This window comes from Brassica oleracea, chromosome C1, assembly GCF_000695525.1.
Source record: "Brassica oleracea var. oleracea cultivar TO1000 chromosome C1, BOL, whole genome shotgun sequence".
NCBI classification, from domain to species: Eukaryota; Viridiplantae; Streptophyta; class Magnoliopsida; order Brassicales; family Brassicaceae; genus Brassica; species Brassica oleracea.
The window spans coordinates 13632238-13650786 of NC_027748.1; the positions used below are offsets into that span (position 1 = coordinate 13632238).

The window sequence follows — 18549 nt, forward strand, 5'->3', positions numbered from 1 at the left end:
TCAATGAATCCAGTGAAGATGGAGAGGTACGCGAGCCGCTTGCGATCTTCCCTGGACCAATCCCCGCATCTCTTCAGTGCTGCTATTATCTGATCAGTAGTTGGCCCAGCTTCCAGATGAACTCCCAGCATCCCCCAGAAAGAAACCATCTCTGGGGTAACGTCACATTTTGGTGTCTCAAGGTCCTCGATGTACTCGCAGTTTAGACCAGTGAGGTTTTCAAACTCTAACAGTGAAAACCTCAAAGGTTCTGGACCAACGAGAGACCACATCTCATACTTCTTCTTAATGTCCAGCTTGAAACTGAGCATGTAGTGAACCAGCCTTGAAGCCCAACCAAATCCCTGCTCCTTGAACTTGATGAAAACTCCCAAACTCGACTCCTTGAGCTCTTCAAATTCGTCATCAGTAAGAGCTTTCCTAAGAGCAGTATGCAACTTGCTGTTATCCGTATGATACGAAATGCTATTGTGGGCTTCTGGTTCTTCCCCTGATGTGTATAACCTACGGGGGAGTTCTGGAATATCCATCCTTTTTGTCTGCAAAATAATCAAAGACAACAATATAAGTCCAGACGACTTAGTAGACGACTTAAATTACTTACAAGTCTTCCAGTCGCAGAAGGAGTTGGAGTACTCGTCATTGCGGTTATAGATCTGAAAAAATAAACGTGAAACGGTGAGAATGAGTAAATTGATAGAGACAACGTTTTATGTTCATCTTTTCCTCGAGATTGATGACTTAGCGGCGTTAGGGTTTACAGAGAAACGGCGCTAAGGTTTACAGAGAAGAAGCGGCGGCGCTAGGGTTTAGAAGAAGCGGCGGCGCTAGTGTTTAGAACGTTGGTGACCACGGTGGCGAGGGCGACGGTTTGTTCGGATATAGTGGAAGCGGCGGCGCTAGGGTTTAGAGGAATCGGCGGCGCTAGGGTTTAGAGGAATCGGCGGCGCTAGGGTTTAGAGGAATCGGCGGCGCTAGGGTTTAGAGGAATCGGCGGCGCTAGGGTTTAGAGGAATCGGCGGCGCTAGGGTTTAGAGGAATCGGCGGCGCTAGGGTTTAGAGGAATCGGCGGCGCTAGGGTTTAGAGGAATCGGCGGCGCTAGGGTTTAGAGGAATCGGCGGCGCTAGGGTTTAGAGGAATCGGCGGCGCTAGGGTTTAGAGGAATCGGCGCGGCTAGGGTTAGAAGAAGCTGCGGCGACAACGGTGAGAATGAAGTGAGATAGATAGCCGATGTTGAGAACGATGGTTTGTTCGGAAATCGTGGGAATTCGAAATCGCCTTTGAGAGGGAGAACTGTTAGGGTTTCTGAATTTCGCGAAAAATGAAACAAAAAAATAAAAATCACCTTATATATTGGGTAAATAATCCGGTTAGCTTTAAAATTACATTGGTAAACTTTAAGGTTTGGTCCGGTTTAGACGACTTATTCTGGCTGATAATGTACAACAGACGACTTAATATTTAGTCGTCTGTTTTCAGACGACAAAATATTAAGTCGTCCTAGACCCTAAAATGAACCCCTAAACTAAAATGACTAGATTAACTAACTAACCACGTTATAAAATCAAATTATACTTAAATAGTGTTTACTATACACAGAAATGAACACGCATAAGTAATTTTAAAAATTTTCAAAAACGGTTTTAATGCTTTCCAAAATCTAACCCTAAGAACACATACAATACTACAACATATGTTGATGAAACATAAACTAAAGAATATCATGACTCACTACTACTTTCACTCATCTATGCTGAAAACAATTGAAATTTGTTATATCTTAATTTATACTTCCTAAGACATATGTTAATTACATAATTCCCATTTTTCACTTATCAAAATATTTTTTACAAAATTTTTAAATTATGTTTAAGACTAACTGTCCAGACGACTTTCAGTTAAGTCGTCTGGACGACTTATTTTCAAGTCGTCTAAACAGACGACTTGCGAGGGGTAGAAACGTAAAAAAAATTTCGTTTTATTGTTTGGTCACAAGGGGATAGTTGTAATTTCAATAGCCTTTTAGGTTACTTTTGCCTTTGACCCAAGTTGGGGTATTGTTTTGGGTTTGACTCCAAGTTTTGAGTCACACTTGGCAATTCTCCCTAAATAATTATATTGATTACCATAATTTTTTCTTTCATTATTATATATATATATATATATATATTTTATAAACATTAAAAATTTGATAAAGCATTATTACTCATTCTATAATTTTCACAATAGTTAACATAAAACATTAATTGTAAGATTTTTTTGATTATTTGACAAGTATAATTAATTAGTAATAGTCTTACCTTATATTTTAGATCAAATTAAAATAATTAAAAATTTAAAATTATGGACCAATCAAATTATAACAATTTTCTTAAGATTTCATCAATGATCAACACCTCATCGAAATAAGTGACTTCTCCTTTTCGAAATGTTAGGTGGTAGTTGGTGAATATAGAAACTAAGAAGCCAAATTCTGAAACGTTTCTATAAGTTTCAAGAGCTGATCATCTCTATTCTATAGTGATCACTATAGCCCCCACGCATCACTTTAAGTGAATCACTTACGTACACCACAACATAACTTTAAAGTAATCTCTTCCTCTTTATCATTGGCTTAAAGCTTCCATACAAATTTGGTGTCTTCCACACATCATCTCAAACCAAGTACCCCCCTCTAAGACCCATCACCAACATCTCAAGAACTCACCGTCCCTCACTTCTCCATGTTCTTGTCACCTGCTCTGCTACTACCACCACCAAGCCTCAGCCTAACCGTGAGAAGCTTGTGGTTGAGAAATGTTTTGTGAATCCTCCTCTCTCCAACGACCCAACTCTCCAGTCTACATGGACTCACCGCTTATGGGTTGCAGCTGGTTGGTGGTCTCTTTAGCAAAGTCTATCACTGGCGCGGTTGGTTCTCATCTCTGGCTTGAACCAGCTTTAGCCGGGTATGTAGGGTACGTCTTAACTGATCTTGGCTCTGGTGTCTACCACTGGGCCATCGATAACTATGGAGATGAGTCAACGCCACTAGTAGGAGCCCAAATCGAAGCGTTTCAGGGTCACCACAAGTGGCCTTGGACAATCACCAAAAGACAATTCGCCAACAATCTACACGCTCTGTAACGAGTCATAACCTTCACGGTGCTTCCGCTAGACCTTGCGTTTAATGACCCTGTGGTTCATGGCTTTGTGAGCACATTTGCCTTCTGCATAATGTTTAGCCAGCAGTTCCATGCTTGGGCTCACGGAACCAAGAGCAAGCTTCCACCTCTCGTGGTGTCGTTGCAAGACATGGGGGTGCTTGTTTCGAGGAAACAGCACGGGGAACATCACCGAGCACCGTATAACAACAATTACTGCATTGTGTGAGTGGGGCTTGGAATAAGGTCTTGGATGAAAGCAAGGCCTTTGAAGTATTGGAGATGGTGTTGTACTTCAAGCTCGGGGTGAGACCAAGGTCATAGAGCGAGCCGAACTCTGAGTGGACAGAAGAAACCCACATCAACATCAGCCAAGCGTAACTAATAGTTACAAGGTGGATCTCTGCAGTATCTGATCTATACGGTGTTTGTTTGAAAACACAATTATTCATACATGTACAAGAAACTTTAAGGAATATACTGATAAGATTATTTTCTACGTGATTTATATGCAATACAGAGTGAGTGTATTGAGTACAAAACATGATTACAAAAGAGAGATGTAACAGTTTTAAGTATCAGATCCAACGAATGAGTAGACAGAAGAGACACAGGGGAACCAATACTGACATTTTCCGTCTTTAATGCCATTGTCGATCATTGCAAGGCCCTCCTGTAAATAAATTAATAGTAAAATTACAAAGTTTCAGGACCCACACTGGTTCGTTGGTTGGTTGCATTGTGTTAACCATATTGGAGAAAATGCACACCTCTAACAAAGTTTCGAGAGCATCTATGACCCGACCTGAAGCCCACGAGAGCCGTCTTTGTACTTGTTCCACAGTCACAAAGCCTTGACCCTGTGGGGAAAGCAACATGAATCCTCTAGTTAATTCAGTGAAAGGATAATGCAAAAGATGAATGTTATGATTATACCCTGAGCCAGCTCCAAGATTTGGTTATGGTCTTTGTTGAGCTCAGTGGGGACTGAACGGACAAGCTTTTTCTTGCCAATTGTGATGACCTCAAATCCACTACCCAATACCTAAGGAAAAAAAATGCTCAAGATATTATCAAGAGCAGTCCAAAATTTTCTTTTTCTGTTGAAAATCTGAAAAGAAAAAACACAAGTCAGATAGTACCTTTAGCTTGCTAATAGCTCGGAGACAATCATCTTCGGTGACAGCTTCACGGTCTTTTTTCCTTCTCTGACGAAGATGGCTGGATAGCTCTTGCAAGCTGATCAAACCTCCATTGAGGGACCTTGTAAGCATGCAAACTTCAATAATCTGAACGCCTGTTTGATCAATTTACACTACTGTTCAGATAGATACGCCAGTGTTTACGTTCCCTTATCCAAACATAGACTTAAGAAGTCATAGCAAACAAATATAAGCCTATCTTCTATGGCATTAGAAGAAAAACATGTCAGGTAAGGAAAGAGATCAAACATACCAAGTTCATAGTAGAAGTCACCAATTCCAAGGAGCTCAGCCCAGAAGCCCTTGTTGGAAGCAAGTGGATCCACACCAACTTTAGCACACATTTCATGGAACTGAGCTCTAAAGGCTGGATTTTTACGAATGTCATTCTACAACCATAGGCAAAAAGAATGCTTCTTTTTAAGTAAAATTAACCACACTAAATCCAACAGATCATGTTACTTATGTAATAGCAGAAACCATCATAGGAACAAATACATAAACTTCAACAGAAAAAAAAAAAAAAATTGGACCTTGTGTTTACGAGCGAACTCTTCAAGCTGGGACTTGAACGTGGCGAGCTGTTCTTTCATCATATCCGTTCGTAACTTTGCCACATTCTCTCCTAATAACCGGTACTGATCCTGATTGATTTTTTTCATGGAGATCATAAGAGTTATAGCGAAAAACAATCGATATGAGGTATAGATTAGAATATCAAATCTGGTTTAGAAGTAAAACCCGCGCAGCCGCGGCCTTTTGTAGCCCTCCGATTCCTGGTCGTCGCCGCATCTCTCACTGTTTTTTTTTTTTTATCTTCGCAATACTCCGATTGGGAATAATAGTTCCGACTTAAGGGAATTGAAGAAGACGACATAACTACTGGCTCTGATAAACTTTTTAATAAATTGTTTAATATATTTTTTTAATTCACAGTTTCTCTTGCCTATGTTTCTTCAGACAGATATATATATATGATATATCCAACCGCTCACAGTATCTCGAAACACCTTTAAAAACGACATAATGAAATTATGAAATAGAGAGACCTCATGATTACGTCTTATGCTTATGTATGAACAACAGTACTAAAGCCAAGCTCTGTTCCGACAATACTGTATCTTACAGACATAGGACATTTGCTTCAGAAAACTTTTAATGGAAGAGAACCAAGACAAAGACACAAGTTCAAGTTTATTTGTCGAATTGTTGCAGATCGATTTCCCAAACTGAAGCGAGCTGCATCACGAGCTCTTCCGGCGCTGGACCTTCCCAGTCTTCAGGCGGATCCATGGTGGAACACGCGTCTTGTAAGTTGAACAAGATATCACTCTTCAGTTCCATTGGAACTCCAAATGTGTCTGCACCGTCTTGTAGAACCAATTCCAGCAACTGCAAATGACATAACAAGAGAGAGAGAGAGAGACACACACACATGTTAAGATCGAAACATCATATGATTCTTGGAACCTAATGTCATGTAAAAGAAGATATACCTGTTGAATCCAAGATAAGCAGATGTCGTAGAGATTGTGATCCAAGAGAAACTGAGCGATGAAATTAAGAGCTTCGTTTGCAATCTCATTTGACATCTGGTCAAGAGAAGGTCCTGTCTTGTCCATCAGCTTGATAATCAAGTGCTGGTCACCGGCGCAAAGGACTTCTGCGTAAGCAGAATCAATGTCACCAACACGGAGTGAGTGCATTGCATTACTCCATGAACTCCATATCGGGTCACGTTCCTGCCCTTCGCTTTCTTCATCTCCCATGGCTTCAGCTTCAGGGACAGCAGCAACTCGGGTTGGACGAGTGACTGCACCATCCTCGCCTGCTACTCTAATAGCTTCAAGTGTAGCTTCATCCTTTGATGCTTGCCACACACTTCTTGCTGAGGGACCTTCACCATACCTAATGGTCCCAGCTGCCTTGTTATCCCAACCTCTTCTGCCATTTCCCATGTGCTCATTCTGGTATTGATCCGACCGGGGTGATCTTCTTGGCCCACTTTGTCCGTTTCTTGAAGCACCATGTTGATGCATGAACCAGTCATCCGGCATGTCAGAACCCCACATCCTGCCCCTCATAGCTCCATCAGGTTGTGAGCCTCTGTCTCCTGGACCTCGGCCATTATATTTTCCAGTGGAGTAGTTTGCAAAGCTATTATATTTGCCAAATCCAGCTGTCTGATTACCCCTACGACCTGATGATATTGAAAGATCTCTTGCCATGTCTTCAACAATCCTCTCTAAACCCCTTACCCTGCCCTCTAAGGTCACCATACTGTCATGTGAACCACCAATAAACTCCTGGAGCATGTTCATAAGGTTAGTCTGTTGTCTCTCTAGCTGCAATAACTGCCTCTGGATCGCCGACCAATTTCCTCTGTTGCTTGTGAAAGATCCGTCAGAATGGTTATCAGTATCGATGATAGCAGCGTGATTTCCGGCTGTCTGCTTTCCATTTACACCACCAGCCTTATCATCAGCAGATGTCCCAGCCTGTGATATGTTCCCGTCAGAACTACCTTTTACCAGTTTATCACTCCCAGACTCTAAGTTGTGGAACTTGGAATCTGGAAATCCATGATCATTTGATTGGATATTCTTGAAGCGATTTGAAGATCCCATGGCATTGAGATCATCGGGTCCTAATTCTTCCTCATCTTCGTTTTTACATCTACGAGGAACTACTACTTCCACGGATTGCCTTCTTTCTAGTCTTTGGAAAAATTCAGGATTAAAGTCCTTGTCACTTAACGCAGGTGCTTTCTTCTTCAACATGACTGCTGCTTTTTCAGGAAGACCTCCTTTTGCTTTAGAAGCAGAATCCAGTGAGAGTATTGAACCATCGGATCCCTCCTTTTTCATTAGATCAGATAGATTAGACCTTTTATCCCCGTTCTTCTCCGAACCAAGCTGCTCACCAGATGAACTCTTTGACTCATCTTGAGCACCATCTACACATTTTCCAGAAATCTTTTTCCATAACTGTAGCGCCTCTGTCACAGTTTCCCTGACAGGTTTAATCTGTCCAAGAAAATATCATCATTAAACTGTTTTGAGAAGATCACCACATATTACATAACCTAACTAATATGTTTTCCATGAATTTCGCACTTCACAAAACATTCATCCATTACAACGCTCACTAGTGAAAGAAAACTTATAGATGACTGAAACTTAAGATAATGCAGATCACTGTAAATAAATAAAAGACAGGATCCGGTGATTATTCACAAACAATCATTGATCTTATGATTTTTTAAACACGTTCATGGTGTAACTGGATCTGTTCTTAATACTATTTAGAAAAAAGAACGTAGGTACCTTGTCAAAGCGACAGGTCTCAAGCGCCGCAAGAGTGGAATCTGTTCTGTCCTTTAGCAAACTGGTAGAATGAGATGCCAGTGAAGTCAAAGTCTCAGCCGCAGCCTTTCGCGTTACCCAATCTGTACTTCCAAGGCAATCATGAATACTTTCTAGCAATGACTCCAAGCTCTGAGGCGCAATGGCTCCTACCTGAACAAAAGTGATTGCTCTGTTACTACTCTTTTTTCAGACAAGTTAAACCATTGAACCTACTAGCAACGAACTATCAGAAGCAAAGAGACAGAGAGCTTCTTAAACCCTCCACAAAATTTCATTATCCTAGTTAACCGAAATGAAAACAATAAACTTCAGCAAAACCGAGAATAAAAAATTGTCGGATAAGATTTAACCCTTAAGCAGTAAGGTCAGGTGATAGAATGGATACACATACATACATAATCTCAAAAAAATCTATTTAACAATTGCAATATACAACTCAGCCCATCCAACAATAAGATACTGATCTATTGACACTAAGCTTCCTCAAGAATGGCACTAAGTTCAACATTCAACATATTCTTCCATTCACCACCACATCAAACATAGAGCCTATTTTCACAAGGAGGCTAAGTGGTTCCGAGCAAACCTGAGAGAGACTCGAAACAACGGGCAAAAGGGAAGCTTTAGCCAAGAAACTAGAATTGCTCAAAAGCTTGCAGATTCTAGGGCAAAGCTTTTGGAAAGAAGCAACGGGAGGAGTAGCAGCTGATTCCACCATCCTAGCCATACACATCGCCGCACCAGATTGCACCACTTTATTCTGCTCCCCCATTGCCTCAAACAACGGCTTAACGAACAGCCCCACCGCCAACGTGTTGCTCCCTTCCTCTCTACCCTTGAGATAAATCCCAGACAAAGCACCAATCGTATCCCTACACGCGTCCCTAACCCCCGAATCGGAATCCTTCAACCGTTTAACGATCTGCGCGATGATCCTCGTGAGATGCGCCGCCGTGGAATCGGAATGCAGGCTGCAGACGTAGGAGAGGAGGTGGAGGCACTCCTTTTTGACGGCGGGTTTGGGATCGGAGCAGGAGTCGTAGAGGCAGTTGAGGAACATGGGTAGGGTTTCGGGGGTGAGGGATTGGATGGTTTTCTCGAGATCTTCGACGGCGATCTGGTACGTGTCTCGATCGGCGAGTTTGGAGATTGAGGTGAGGATCTTCTGCTTCTGCTCCACCATGGCTTGGAATGAAGTGAGGGAACTGGAATTGGAATTGGAGGAGGATGACCTAGCTGTTGCGTTCGATGATCTTGCTGGTCTCGTTGGCTTCGCGGCGGAAGCGGACGACGAAGGCGTGCTCATTCTGAGAATGCTGATGAGAGAAGAGATGAATTAGAGAGGCGATTTTGGAGAAGGAAGGTGAGATCTGTCAGTGGAGAGAGTAACAATGGTTAAGACTGGGATTAGGAAAACGAGTCGCCCAATCTTTAAGCTTTGTCAAACTTTTTTGTTTTCAAATTTTAAAAATAAAGAAATTATTTATTTCACTGCTGGAATATTAATTTGTTGCGTAAAAAGTGGGCTTCGCACTTCCGGCCCAACAAATTTATCTCTGTTTTGCTGGTGCAGTGAGTTATGAGTTACTTGTTGCAAGATGACGATGGTCAAATCACTGAACCACGCTCCATCAGTGCCGGGTGAGAGATTCTTCTCTCTTCCAATGATCTTCCTTAACATTCATTTCCAAAGAGTGTTAATGTTCAAGTTAATAACAGCTTGGACTACCCTGGAGTTGGACCTGAGCATGGTTTCCTTAAAGACGTGGGACGGGCTGAGTATTCAGCGTTTCCGATGGAGAAGCCTTAGAAGGTACTCTACTTACTTGGCACATCATTTTTTGTTGTCTCTTTAACATGTAATGAGAACTTGCATTTGATCTCCGTGTGTAGCGTTCAGGAGATTGTCTCGATTGGAGGGTATAATCCCAGCACTGGAGACATCATATGCATGGGCCCATCTCGAGATCTTTGTCCTACGTTACCAGATGGAACCAGAGTGGTCTTAAACTTCAGCGGGAGAGGGGATAAGGATGTTCAGACGTCCATCAAGTATCTTGAAGTTTAAAGAAAAGGATACTTTCTAGTCGGAAAACCCAAAAATAGGAACAAAGAGTTAAGGTAGTTTGTTTTCTAGTCGGAAAACCCAAAATAGGAACAAAGAGTTAAGGGACCAGATGTTAAGAATGTATCCTACAAAATAAGCTTGTTTTATTGAACGTCTGATGTTCATGCAAGAAACTAGGAACTGTTTGTTCTTCACTTGGCTGTCTCGTTCCCCTGCCATCTTAATTTCACCAAAACAAAAACCTAACAACTTCATTTCAAGTGTTTGATTCCCTAATAAGTTTATTTCGAATCTGTTTGTTTATCTTGTTTGCTCATAGCAGTTCTTTGTTTCTCTTTAAGGTTTAAACGAAGAGATTAAAGAAAAAGGAATTAAGCAAATGGAACTTTTGTAAAAGAGGAGGTAAAGATGAAATAACAAACTAAATTTTAAGAAACAAGGTTTCAAAATCCGACAACAGTGTAGATAGATATTGATGTTGAGATTCGTAAAAACACTAATTGCCAATCAAAAGTACAAAAAAAAAACAGATAAGCAGATAGTACTCAATCTGATCAAGCAGTGATCACCTTCTTGAGTTTAGCAAGCTCTTGCCTGACAACGCCAGCTTTCTGCAAACAAACAAAGACAAATTAACAATTCAGTTAAGCACAAGACCCCAACACAGTCATAAAATCACAACAAATTAACATACAGACTGACCTTGATTTGGGCCAACATGATCTTGAACCTGTCGAAGTCATTGAGGCTAGCCCTACGCTTCTGAACAATGAGCTTCCTACCCCATGAGCTCTTCTCCCACTTGTTCTTCACGTCTGCAAACACTTTATCGGATTAGACCAGAACAACTAACAAGTTTCAACATTAACACACTGAACTCATCACTAACCAGCCTTTTCCATGGCCTCGATCAAAGCCTTCTTCTTAGGCACTCTGTTGATCTCAATCACGATATCGGTAAGAGACAGCCTCTTGAAGTTCATCTGGATTCTCTCCATATCAGGAGCATCTACCAAAGCCTAAATAGGCCAAGAACAAAACAAAGACCCAATAAGAAGAGTCTTTAAGGGTAAAGGTATAGTCTGTATCATCAAATCAATTAGCTATAATAATCACACATCGATCAAAACCAATTCGCAACAAGGCAATGTTCATAAAATTTTCCAACCAATGAAAGATCTACGGACTAAATTCTCAGACAGCTCAACTTCACAACAAGAGATAGATAAGGGATAACACAAACAAACTTACCCTGTTCTGGTCAACGACGTCGACGATGACGACAAGCTTTCCATGATCTTTTCCGTAGTTGACAAGTGCAACTCTCCCAATCTCCACGTACCTCTTGAACACCTAAACAATCACAAACAAACATGACAATCTCAGTGACAACCACTTCACTCAGGAGCCACCTAAACCCTTGTCCTCCATAAAAATCGAGAACAAAGAAACTGGAAATGTAAACCTCACCATTTTCGCGGCGGTGGATTTGAAGGTAGATGCAAAGTGAAGGAGCAACGGCAGCTGAAGGCGTCTTACCACTCGCTGAAGAGACTATTTAAACCTAAAGTTTTTTTTTAGGGTTTTCCGTTTTGGGCCGTTTCTTTTTAAATAAAAACTCAATAGGCCCACCCATATAATGGTTCAACTTCAATAACTAAAAGCCTGATTATTAAACGGCGTCGTTTATCGTGGCTTGCTCTTTGCCCTTCTCTATCAACGTTTAGTTTGCATTTCGTTAATAATCATTCCACCGATCATCTGCGACAGAATGTTACACAAGTCAACTATTTTTAATTACATGGAATATTAAGGATTCTGTTAGAGAAATAAATAAAAGAAGGGGGTGACAGCAAAAATCGAGACTCCGACTAACTGTCATGACTAATGAGACCAGGTCATCGTTATCAGAAAAGAAGAAGATACTTATTATAAGCGACGACCAATCAAACAAACAAACAAAAAAAGAGAAAACTAAAGAAACACAATAACAAAGTTTCTGTCTTTTCGACTCCAATTCACTGGGTCGCCCCCCCCTTCAATTCTCGATCTTTTTTTTTCTTCAAAAAAAAAATCGAGAAATTTTAAACAAATTTCATCGTTGTCGATCGAGTTTTGGGGATTCCGATCCAGTGTTATTGGTTTTTTTTTTTTTTTTTTTTTTCTCCGGGTAAATATTTGCGTGTATATTTGGGTGGTGGGAGATGTGGGGAGCTGCAGCTGAGCCGGCTGATTCTTATTACCAAGTTCGTCCTGAGTGCACAGATGTGGCCAAAACTAGATTCAAGATCAAGGTTACATTCTTCCTTTCCCTTTTTTTTTTTTTTTTTTTTTTTTTTTTGTGTTGGCGATTAAGAAAGCGTGATTGCATTATCCAGATTCATTGCTTATTGATCTTGTCTGGAATGCAATTGTTTTCTTTATTGAATTATGTAGATCATTGTGTGCTTGGGTACATGATCTCTCCTAATGAGGACCCATTGATCTTATGAGCTGTTTTAAGCTCTCAGATCTATTCTTTCTTGATCACATTTTATATTTTTTCCTTAGTCACTGATTTGTGTGTTTAGAGAAAGACAGGGACTTGATTGTCTATTTTTTTTGTGAAATATAATTATCAAAAGCTTTGAGAGGAGTTTGGCACACAACAGTAATTGACAAGATACATATAAGACAATGTCTTTCTCATCGGTTATGCATTTGATGTTTGGCACTAAAGTTGCTTTGCATAAGTTTGGTAGTTGCATCATGTTAATCCACTCAAGTTTCTGACCGGTCATTTTGTGATGGCTATGTGCAGCCAGGGAAAACTCTAAGTGTAAGAAAATGGCAGGCTGCATTTCTCCAAGACGGGACTCTCGATATTGGCAAGACTCTAAGACGAATCCGAAGAGGGGTATGTCATTTTCCAAAACTCTTTTTTTTTGCCAAGATTTGTTTTATGGCTTGCTTTAATCTCTTCTACAATTGATCTTTAGGGAATCCATCCATCAATTAGAGGCGAAGTATGGGAGTTCCTACTTGGCTGTTATGACCCATCAACTACTTTCGACGAAAGAGAGCAAATCCGACAACGCAGAAGGTATATATTATTTTGTCCTTTTCTCCTTTATATGTGTATCATATATGCTTCCACGTTGCTTTATTTATGTGTTAATGTCTCCTTCAGAAAGCAGTATGCTTCTTGGAAAGAAGAGTGTAAGAAAATGTTTCCTGTGATTGGAAGTGGAAGTTTCATTACCGCGCCTGTAGTTACTGAAAATGGTCAACCCAACCTTGATCCTCTTGTTGTTCAAGAAATAAACTTAGGTAATAAAAAAAAAGAATATCATCTTCTTCCCTTTTTTTCCCATTAGCTTAAGTTTTTTTTTCTAATTCCATGTGCTTCTTCTCTCTCTCTCAGGTACAAACTCAAATGGTTCAGTTTTCTTTAAAAAGCTCACAAGTCGTGGACCTCTTGATAAGAAAGTTATCCAATGGCTGCTATCACTTCACCAGATCGGTTAGTGTGACTTTATCATCATCATGGCTTCCTCTTATCTCCAAAAGTTCGCTCAGTTGTTTAATTTTTTTTATTTTTGTCAGGTCTTGATGTGAAGCGTACAGACAGGTCTTTGGAGTTTTATGAGAAAAAGGAGAATCTGTCCAAGCTTTGGGATATTCTCTCTGTTTATGCCTGGATAGACCAAGATGTCGGTTACTGTCAAGGTAAAACCAATGGTTTTATATATCATTGTGTCCTCTGTTTATTCTGATTCTAGTTGCTATGATTTCAGGAATGAGTGATCTTTGTTCTCCAATGATTGTTCTTCTTGAAGACGAAGCTGATTCATTCTTTTGTTTTGAGAGATTAATGCGTCGATTGGTACTAGTTAACCCTTAACCATACTTTCAGTGTGTCTTTTTGTATTTGGTTTGGTACTAAACGTTTGTGTTTTTGTTGTGTTTTTCGAAATGAAAAGCGAGGAAACTTCCGGAGCACAGGGAGATCTGTTGGAGTTGAAGCTCAACTTACTCATTTGTCTTCAATTACTCAGATTATTGACCCCAAGCTTCACCAACATCTAGGTATAACTACTACTACTACAGCTTTTTTGCCTCTCTATATGTAACATACTCATCTGTTAACCAAGCTCTGGTTCTTGAAATGAAGATAAACTAGGGGGAGGTGACTATCTCTTTGCCATTCGGATGCTAATGGTTCAGTTCAGAAGAGAATTCTCGTTTTGTGACTCTTTATACCTTTGGGAGGTAATGATTATTTGTCTCTCACTCTCTCTTACATGTATTAGTCTTTCTTCTTAATTCTCAGTGACAAACTCTGTTCTCTTATAGATGATGTGGGCTCTCGAGTACGATCCTGATCTCTTTCACGTGTACGAGGCGCATCAATGCGGGAGTGAGAAAGTCGAAGTGTCCAACGGTAAACCAAAGTCGATGAGCCAATGCGGAAAGTATGAGAGGCAAAACATGAGGAATGGAGGCAAAAGCGCCGAAGGTCCTTTGCCTATATCGGTTTTTCTAGTGGCCAGTGTCTTGAAAGACAAGAGTTCTAAGCTCATGACTGAAGCTCGTGGACTGGATGACGTTGTTAAGGTTAAAAACATAGATACGTGTTTCTTTTAACTTCTGTTTTACTCTGGTGATCACATTCCTCATACCATTTACTTATGATGATGCTCTTAGATACTTAACGACATGAGTGGAAACCTGGATGCCAAGAAAACATGTTCTGGAGCTATAAAGATTCACAAGAAATATCTGCGAAAGGTTATCTCTAAGTTTCTTTGATCTTCTCTCTGAGCTGTCTTTGTGTCTCTCTTGCTGAAATTCTCATCTTATGTTGTGTTCTTCTCTTATTACAGGCTAAGAAGTAGCACTGCCGAACATTCATGATTCTCCTGCTTAAACCCATGGAATCATGATAAAACCTTTTTCATTATTCCTTGGGTAGAAAGCAATCTGAAAAATCTTGGAGGCTTGAATTAATACACCCAGCATATACACACAAATACACAAGAAAAAAACATATTTGTAAGCTGTTCATAAAAGTTGGTTTCTTTTTGTATTTACCAAAGGGGGAAATGAAGATGGAAAAATACTTTTCTTAAGTTCATAATGCTCATTTTCTGTTATAGAAATTTTAAATATTTTTTATGAAGGAAAAATGTATGCAAATGAGTTGGCAGGATAGGATCTTCTAAACCAAAGTACAACTTGTAGTAATGGGCAAAAGTGTATTAACAAACCCATTAATGGATACATGTTTATTTATTCGATCTCAAATCTTAGAATAAAGAGATATATAAACATTCTCTTCAAGTTACTTAACCATGGCTAAACACAAAAGCAACTTACATAATCACCCTATGCATCTGCAGCCACTGGACTTATGTTTTTGTTTGATGGACTGTTGTGTATTTTGATGTGCCAGAGTCGTTACCAATCAATTTTTTAGACAGATACACAATTTGTAGTAACGGCAAGAGTGTATTCAGTGCGATTCACTCTGCATCAGTTCCTTTGACTAATGGATACAAGTTTCTTGGACCAAACAAAATTTTTAAATAGAGGTACATAACAATTCTCTTCAAGTCCCTTCACCATGGCTAAACAAAAAGCAACTTACATAAATAACTAATGCAAACACCTCTTAAAACGAACACATGAACACAAGAAATGTTGTGATCACGAGGAGAATCGAGGGCAAGAATCCAATACCAGATAACCTCTTCCCGGAACTCTTTTTAGGAAAGAACTTAGGAAGCTCACACTCTTCTCCATTGAAGAAAACTCTCTTAGGAAACCCATCTCCTCTTGGGATATTCAAACTCCCCAAATGCTTTTTAAACGATATAACCGACTGCATTTTCCCTGGCACCTTGGGGTCTCTACCAGGGTGCGTCCCGTTCGTGAGACCGATCAAGAAGTTCATACCACGAACTCCTTGGAAGAAAATGGTCTGGTTCTTAGGTGGAACTCTTGACCCATTGAAAGAGTAAACATTCTCATAGCCTAAACCAGCTTTACCCAAATCCACAGCAGCAAACCAGTCCTCCACTGCATTAGCTCCCCAGTTAAAAACCGTCACCCTCGCCGACCATCCATCAGCGTAGTCAGAGTTAACGTGCCAGTTTAAGCTGATTCCGCAGTTGTCAGGACAAGGAAGCTTCTTTGGGAACGCCATGTGTTTCCTCTTTGCCCATACTTTTGCCTTGAGCGTCCGGTTTTCAAACGGTACTAAGAGCGAGTCTGGAGGGAGGAGAAGCTGTCTGGCGTTGGCGTTGCATGTGTCGGTGTCGATGTCTCCGCAACCGCAAGCACATGTGTTGCAAGGGATGGCTGAGTCGTTGTAGAAGGCTGAGTAAGAGACGCAGCAACGAGCGGCTTTTGGTTTAGGTTTGGTTATGTTGCAGATGACTTGCCAGGTGGCAAAAGCGTAGGTGGTAGCTTGGAGACCGCTCGGGTCAGGGAACCCGGTTGGATCCACCCTTACTGGTGGTCCACACTTGTACTGTGGATTGACTATACCGTCGATTTTCCAATGCTGAGGAGGAAAGAAAGCTGTTCTGTTCTGATCAGGTGGCACCTTGTATACCTAAACCAAACACATTCAAACCCTAGATGAAAAACTCCTAACTAGTCTGAGCACATTTACTTGGAACCAAAGAACCTAACCGTACTAAACAGAAAAAAACAGAACACAGAACCAAATTTCATCTGAACAGCTCTTTTATCTCTATTATAATAAAACTAAACCGAACCGGAGCCAAACCAAAATCTAATTGGGTATCCGAATTTTAAAAAATATAGTTTATATATTTAAAATATTAATTGTATTTAGTGTTTAAATAATCAAATATCATAAAAATACTATTTATAAAACTGAATTACCCAAAATATAGAATTGTCAAATATATTTTATTCGATCTTTTAAAAAATATCCGAAATTCGATATTTTTTTCAAAAATTTCGAATGACTTGAAAATTGACCCGACAAAAAAAAAATCGAAACCGAATTGGACCCAAATTTTCTTTGACATTCACCAGTACTCTTGACCTTGTTACCCGAACCGAATCTAAAACTGAATTAACCGAACCAAATTTCAATAATCCGAATGAACCCTATATTACTATTTCTAGAACCGAAAACTAGAAAACCAGAAAAAACAACAGAAACCGAACTGGACATGCCTACTCCTAACTATTTATTCACCAAACACTATACTCGTTTTGTCTTTGGGGCTAACCTGTAACTGAAAGATGGCTCTGGACTTAGAGGCATCCATGAGAGCTGGCAAGAGAGTTCCATTCTTGCAGCAGAAAGGCAACATCCCGAGGAGTTTATCTTCTTTACGTTCAGCTGGTAAGTCTTTGATAATAGGCTTCTTCTGACAAGTAGCTACCTGAGAGAAATCAAGATCCCCATAAAACTGTCCTGCCTTGCTGTGCAAGCATTCTGACGGGTTCTTCTCAGCTGAGTAAGCTCCACGCAAGGAGTGGATGAACTCTCCTCGCATCCACTCCCATGTTAGATTCCAGTGGTCTAACCGTCCCAATGGACTATCATTGTCTATAGTAACCTGTTCAAAACATATAAACCCAATACTTTATGTATATATGAATCTCTCAAGGTTATATTGGTAGAACTGATGTAATAAATTGCCTGCGCCATGTAGTTGCTTGTGTAGGCTTGAAGAACATCATATATTATATTCAAGTCTCCATGTCGTCTAGGCGTGAACTTGGTTTTGGCTTTTTTCTTAGCTTTAAACTTAGGGTTCCTCTTACAACAAACTTGCATTGTACCACCTGACTCAAAAACCAGACCGGAAAAGTAAGAAAACAGTCACAAAAGTAGTTTCTTGCATAACAAGTAACTTAACAATTTTATGAGTTAAGGTTTTATTTACCTTTTGAAGTAGCAGCAGGGCATTGCCATCCATCATTAACAAGCTTGATCGATTTCGGAAGTGGCGTAGCCGTACCTCTACCACCGAAAAGCGTTCCTGTTATCTCGATATTCGTTGAGATCTTAGTGTAGTCACCAGCTGTTTCTATCGAGGTTTTTAGATCTGTATTAGGAGAACCAATGAACGTTGTCCCATTACTTGCATCGTAAGGAAAGTCACCATCCGATGAGACAGCTCCCGTAGCAGAAACAATTATCTCTCTGTGACGATACCCTACGAACATTTCCCAACCTTTGACCTCTTCTATCCCCGTGTTCACGATCATAGCCGTTGCCTTGAACGACCAGGCTTGAGCCGTGGCGTTTTTGGTGCGTGGATATAGCTTTTCGCGGCCGCCGGAGTTATATGACATGTAAACTCCATTGCAACGGGCAAGACCTGGCGGAGGAGTGTCTGTTTTCGTGGCATCTTCGCCGTAGTCTTGAGCACGAGATAATGTCGGAAACAGAAGAATGATTAGAGGTAATACAAGGAGAAGTAGGTTTGAATGAAGGTAACGTATCTTCATCTCTACCGTGTTACCAAGTTTCTTAGGACGCAAGAAAGAGAAAAGGAGAGATGATCAAGAAGCTTAAGCGAATTAGAGAGGCAGAGCATAACTGTTTCTCTTCCTCTAGTTTTTTTCCCTGCTTCTCCGGAGAAAACATAGATAAAACAAAAGGAGAATACTAATATCACAAAAAAAAAAATGTCAATTCTGATTGAACCGGATCTGACCAAAGTTTATCAAAACCTCAACTTAAACCGAAACAGTTAGAAAGCAAAATACATTTGAAGTTTAAAAATCTTTCAAT

At 40.3% G+C, this 18549-nt stretch overlaps 5 protein-coding genes and 1 pseudogene across 9 annotated transcripts; 2 read left to right on the forward strand and 4 right to left on the reverse strand.

Moving 5' to 3' along the window:
• The first annotated feature begins 2588 nt into the window (after positions 1 to 2588).
• Positions 2589 to 3719, forward strand: LOC106308119 (annotated as a pseudogene).
• On the reverse strand, positions 3612 to 5248 carry LOC106308101 (vacuolar protein sorting-associated protein 22 homolog 1). 3 transcript variants are annotated; one of them, XM_013745230.1, is made up of 7 exons: positions 5079 to 5246; positions 4880 to 4990; positions 4600 to 4735; positions 4287 to 4441; positions 4081 to 4189; positions 3915 to 4003; positions 3612 to 3817 (listed from the first exon to the last, which is right to left on the reverse strand). In XM_013745230.1, exons 1-7 carry the CDS (start codon positions 5136 to 5138, stop codon positions 3716 to 3718), a joined length of 762 nt encoding a protein of 253 aa, XP_013600684.1. In that variant the 5' UTR covers positions 5139 to 5246; the 3' UTR covers positions 3612 to 3715. The 3 variants fall into 3 exon arrangements, with proteins under 3 accessions (XP_013600684.1, XP_013600692.1, XP_013600700.1); XM_013745238.1 differs by having other exon boundaries at positions 5088 to 5245; XM_013745246.1 differs by lacking the exon at positions 4081 to 4189 and having other exon boundaries at positions 3915 to 4004; positions 5079 to 5248.
• Positions 5249 to 5357: 109 nt separating this feature from the next.
• Positions 5358 to 9161, reverse strand: LOC106308081 (microtubule-associated protein TORTIFOLIA1). Its single transcript, XM_013745206.1, has 4 exons — positions 8301 to 9161; positions 7673 to 7864; positions 5843 to 7372; positions 5358 to 5738 (listed from the first exon to the last, which is right to left on the reverse strand). Exons 1-4 carry the CDS (start codon positions 9018 to 9020, stop codon positions 5541 to 5543), a joined length of 2640 nt encoding a protein of 879 aa, XP_013600660.1. The 5' UTR covers positions 9021 to 9161; the 3' UTR covers positions 5358 to 5540.
• A 1024-nt stretch (positions 9162 to 10185) lies between these two features.
• Positions 10186 to 11340, reverse strand: LOC106292181 (60S ribosomal protein L14-2-like). Its single transcript, XM_013727802.1, has 5 exons — positions 11253 to 11340; positions 11034 to 11135; positions 10672 to 10801; positions 10485 to 10597; positions 10186 to 10393 (listed from the first exon to the last, which is right to left on the reverse strand). The coding sequence occupies exons 1-5, from the start codon at positions 11253 to 11255 to the stop codon at positions 10337 to 10339; spliced, it is 405 nt and encodes a 134-aa protein (XP_013583256.1). The 5' UTR covers positions 11256 to 11340; the 3' UTR covers positions 10186 to 10336.
• A 392-nt stretch (positions 11341 to 11732) lies between these two features.
• Positions 11733 to 14943, forward strand: LOC106315273 (TBC1 domain family member 15). Of its 2 annotated transcripts, XM_013753092.1 has the most exons (12): positions 11987 to 12076; positions 12583 to 12678; positions 12761 to 12864; positions 12952 to 13091; positions 13186 to 13284; positions 13368 to 13490; positions 13559 to 13647; positions 13745 to 13850; positions 13936 to 14033; positions 14118 to 14378; positions 14469 to 14552; positions 14648 to 14943. In XM_013753092.1, exons 1-12 carry the CDS (start codon positions 11987 to 11989, stop codon positions 14657 to 14659), a joined length of 1302 nt encoding a protein of 433 aa, XP_013608546.1. In that variant the 3' UTR covers positions 14660 to 14943. The 2 variants fall into 2 exon arrangements, with proteins under 2 accessions (XP_013608489.1, XP_013608546.1); XM_013753035.1 differs by lacking the exon at positions 14648 to 14943 and having other exon boundaries at positions 11733 to 12076; positions 14469 to 14573.
• Positions 14944 to 15310: 367 nt separating this feature from the next.
• On the reverse strand, positions 15311 to 18371 carry LOC106315144 (COBRA-like protein 11). Of its 2 annotated transcripts, XM_013752969.1 has the most exons (5): positions 18270 to 18284; positions 17696 to 18175; positions 17449 to 17594; positions 17033 to 17365; positions 15311 to 16380 (listed from the first exon to the last, which is right to left on the reverse strand). In XM_013752969.1, the coding sequence occupies exons 2-5, from the start codon at positions 18105 to 18107 to the stop codon at positions 15436 to 15438; spliced, it is 1836 nt and encodes a 611-aa protein (XP_013608423.1). In that variant the 5' UTR covers positions 18108 to 18175; positions 18270 to 18284; the 3' UTR covers positions 15311 to 15435. The 2 variants fall into 2 exon arrangements, with proteins under 2 accessions (XP_013608423.1, XP_013608379.1); XM_013752925.1 differs by having other exon boundaries at positions 17696 to 18371.
• Positions 18372 to 18549: the final 178 nt, after the last annotated feature.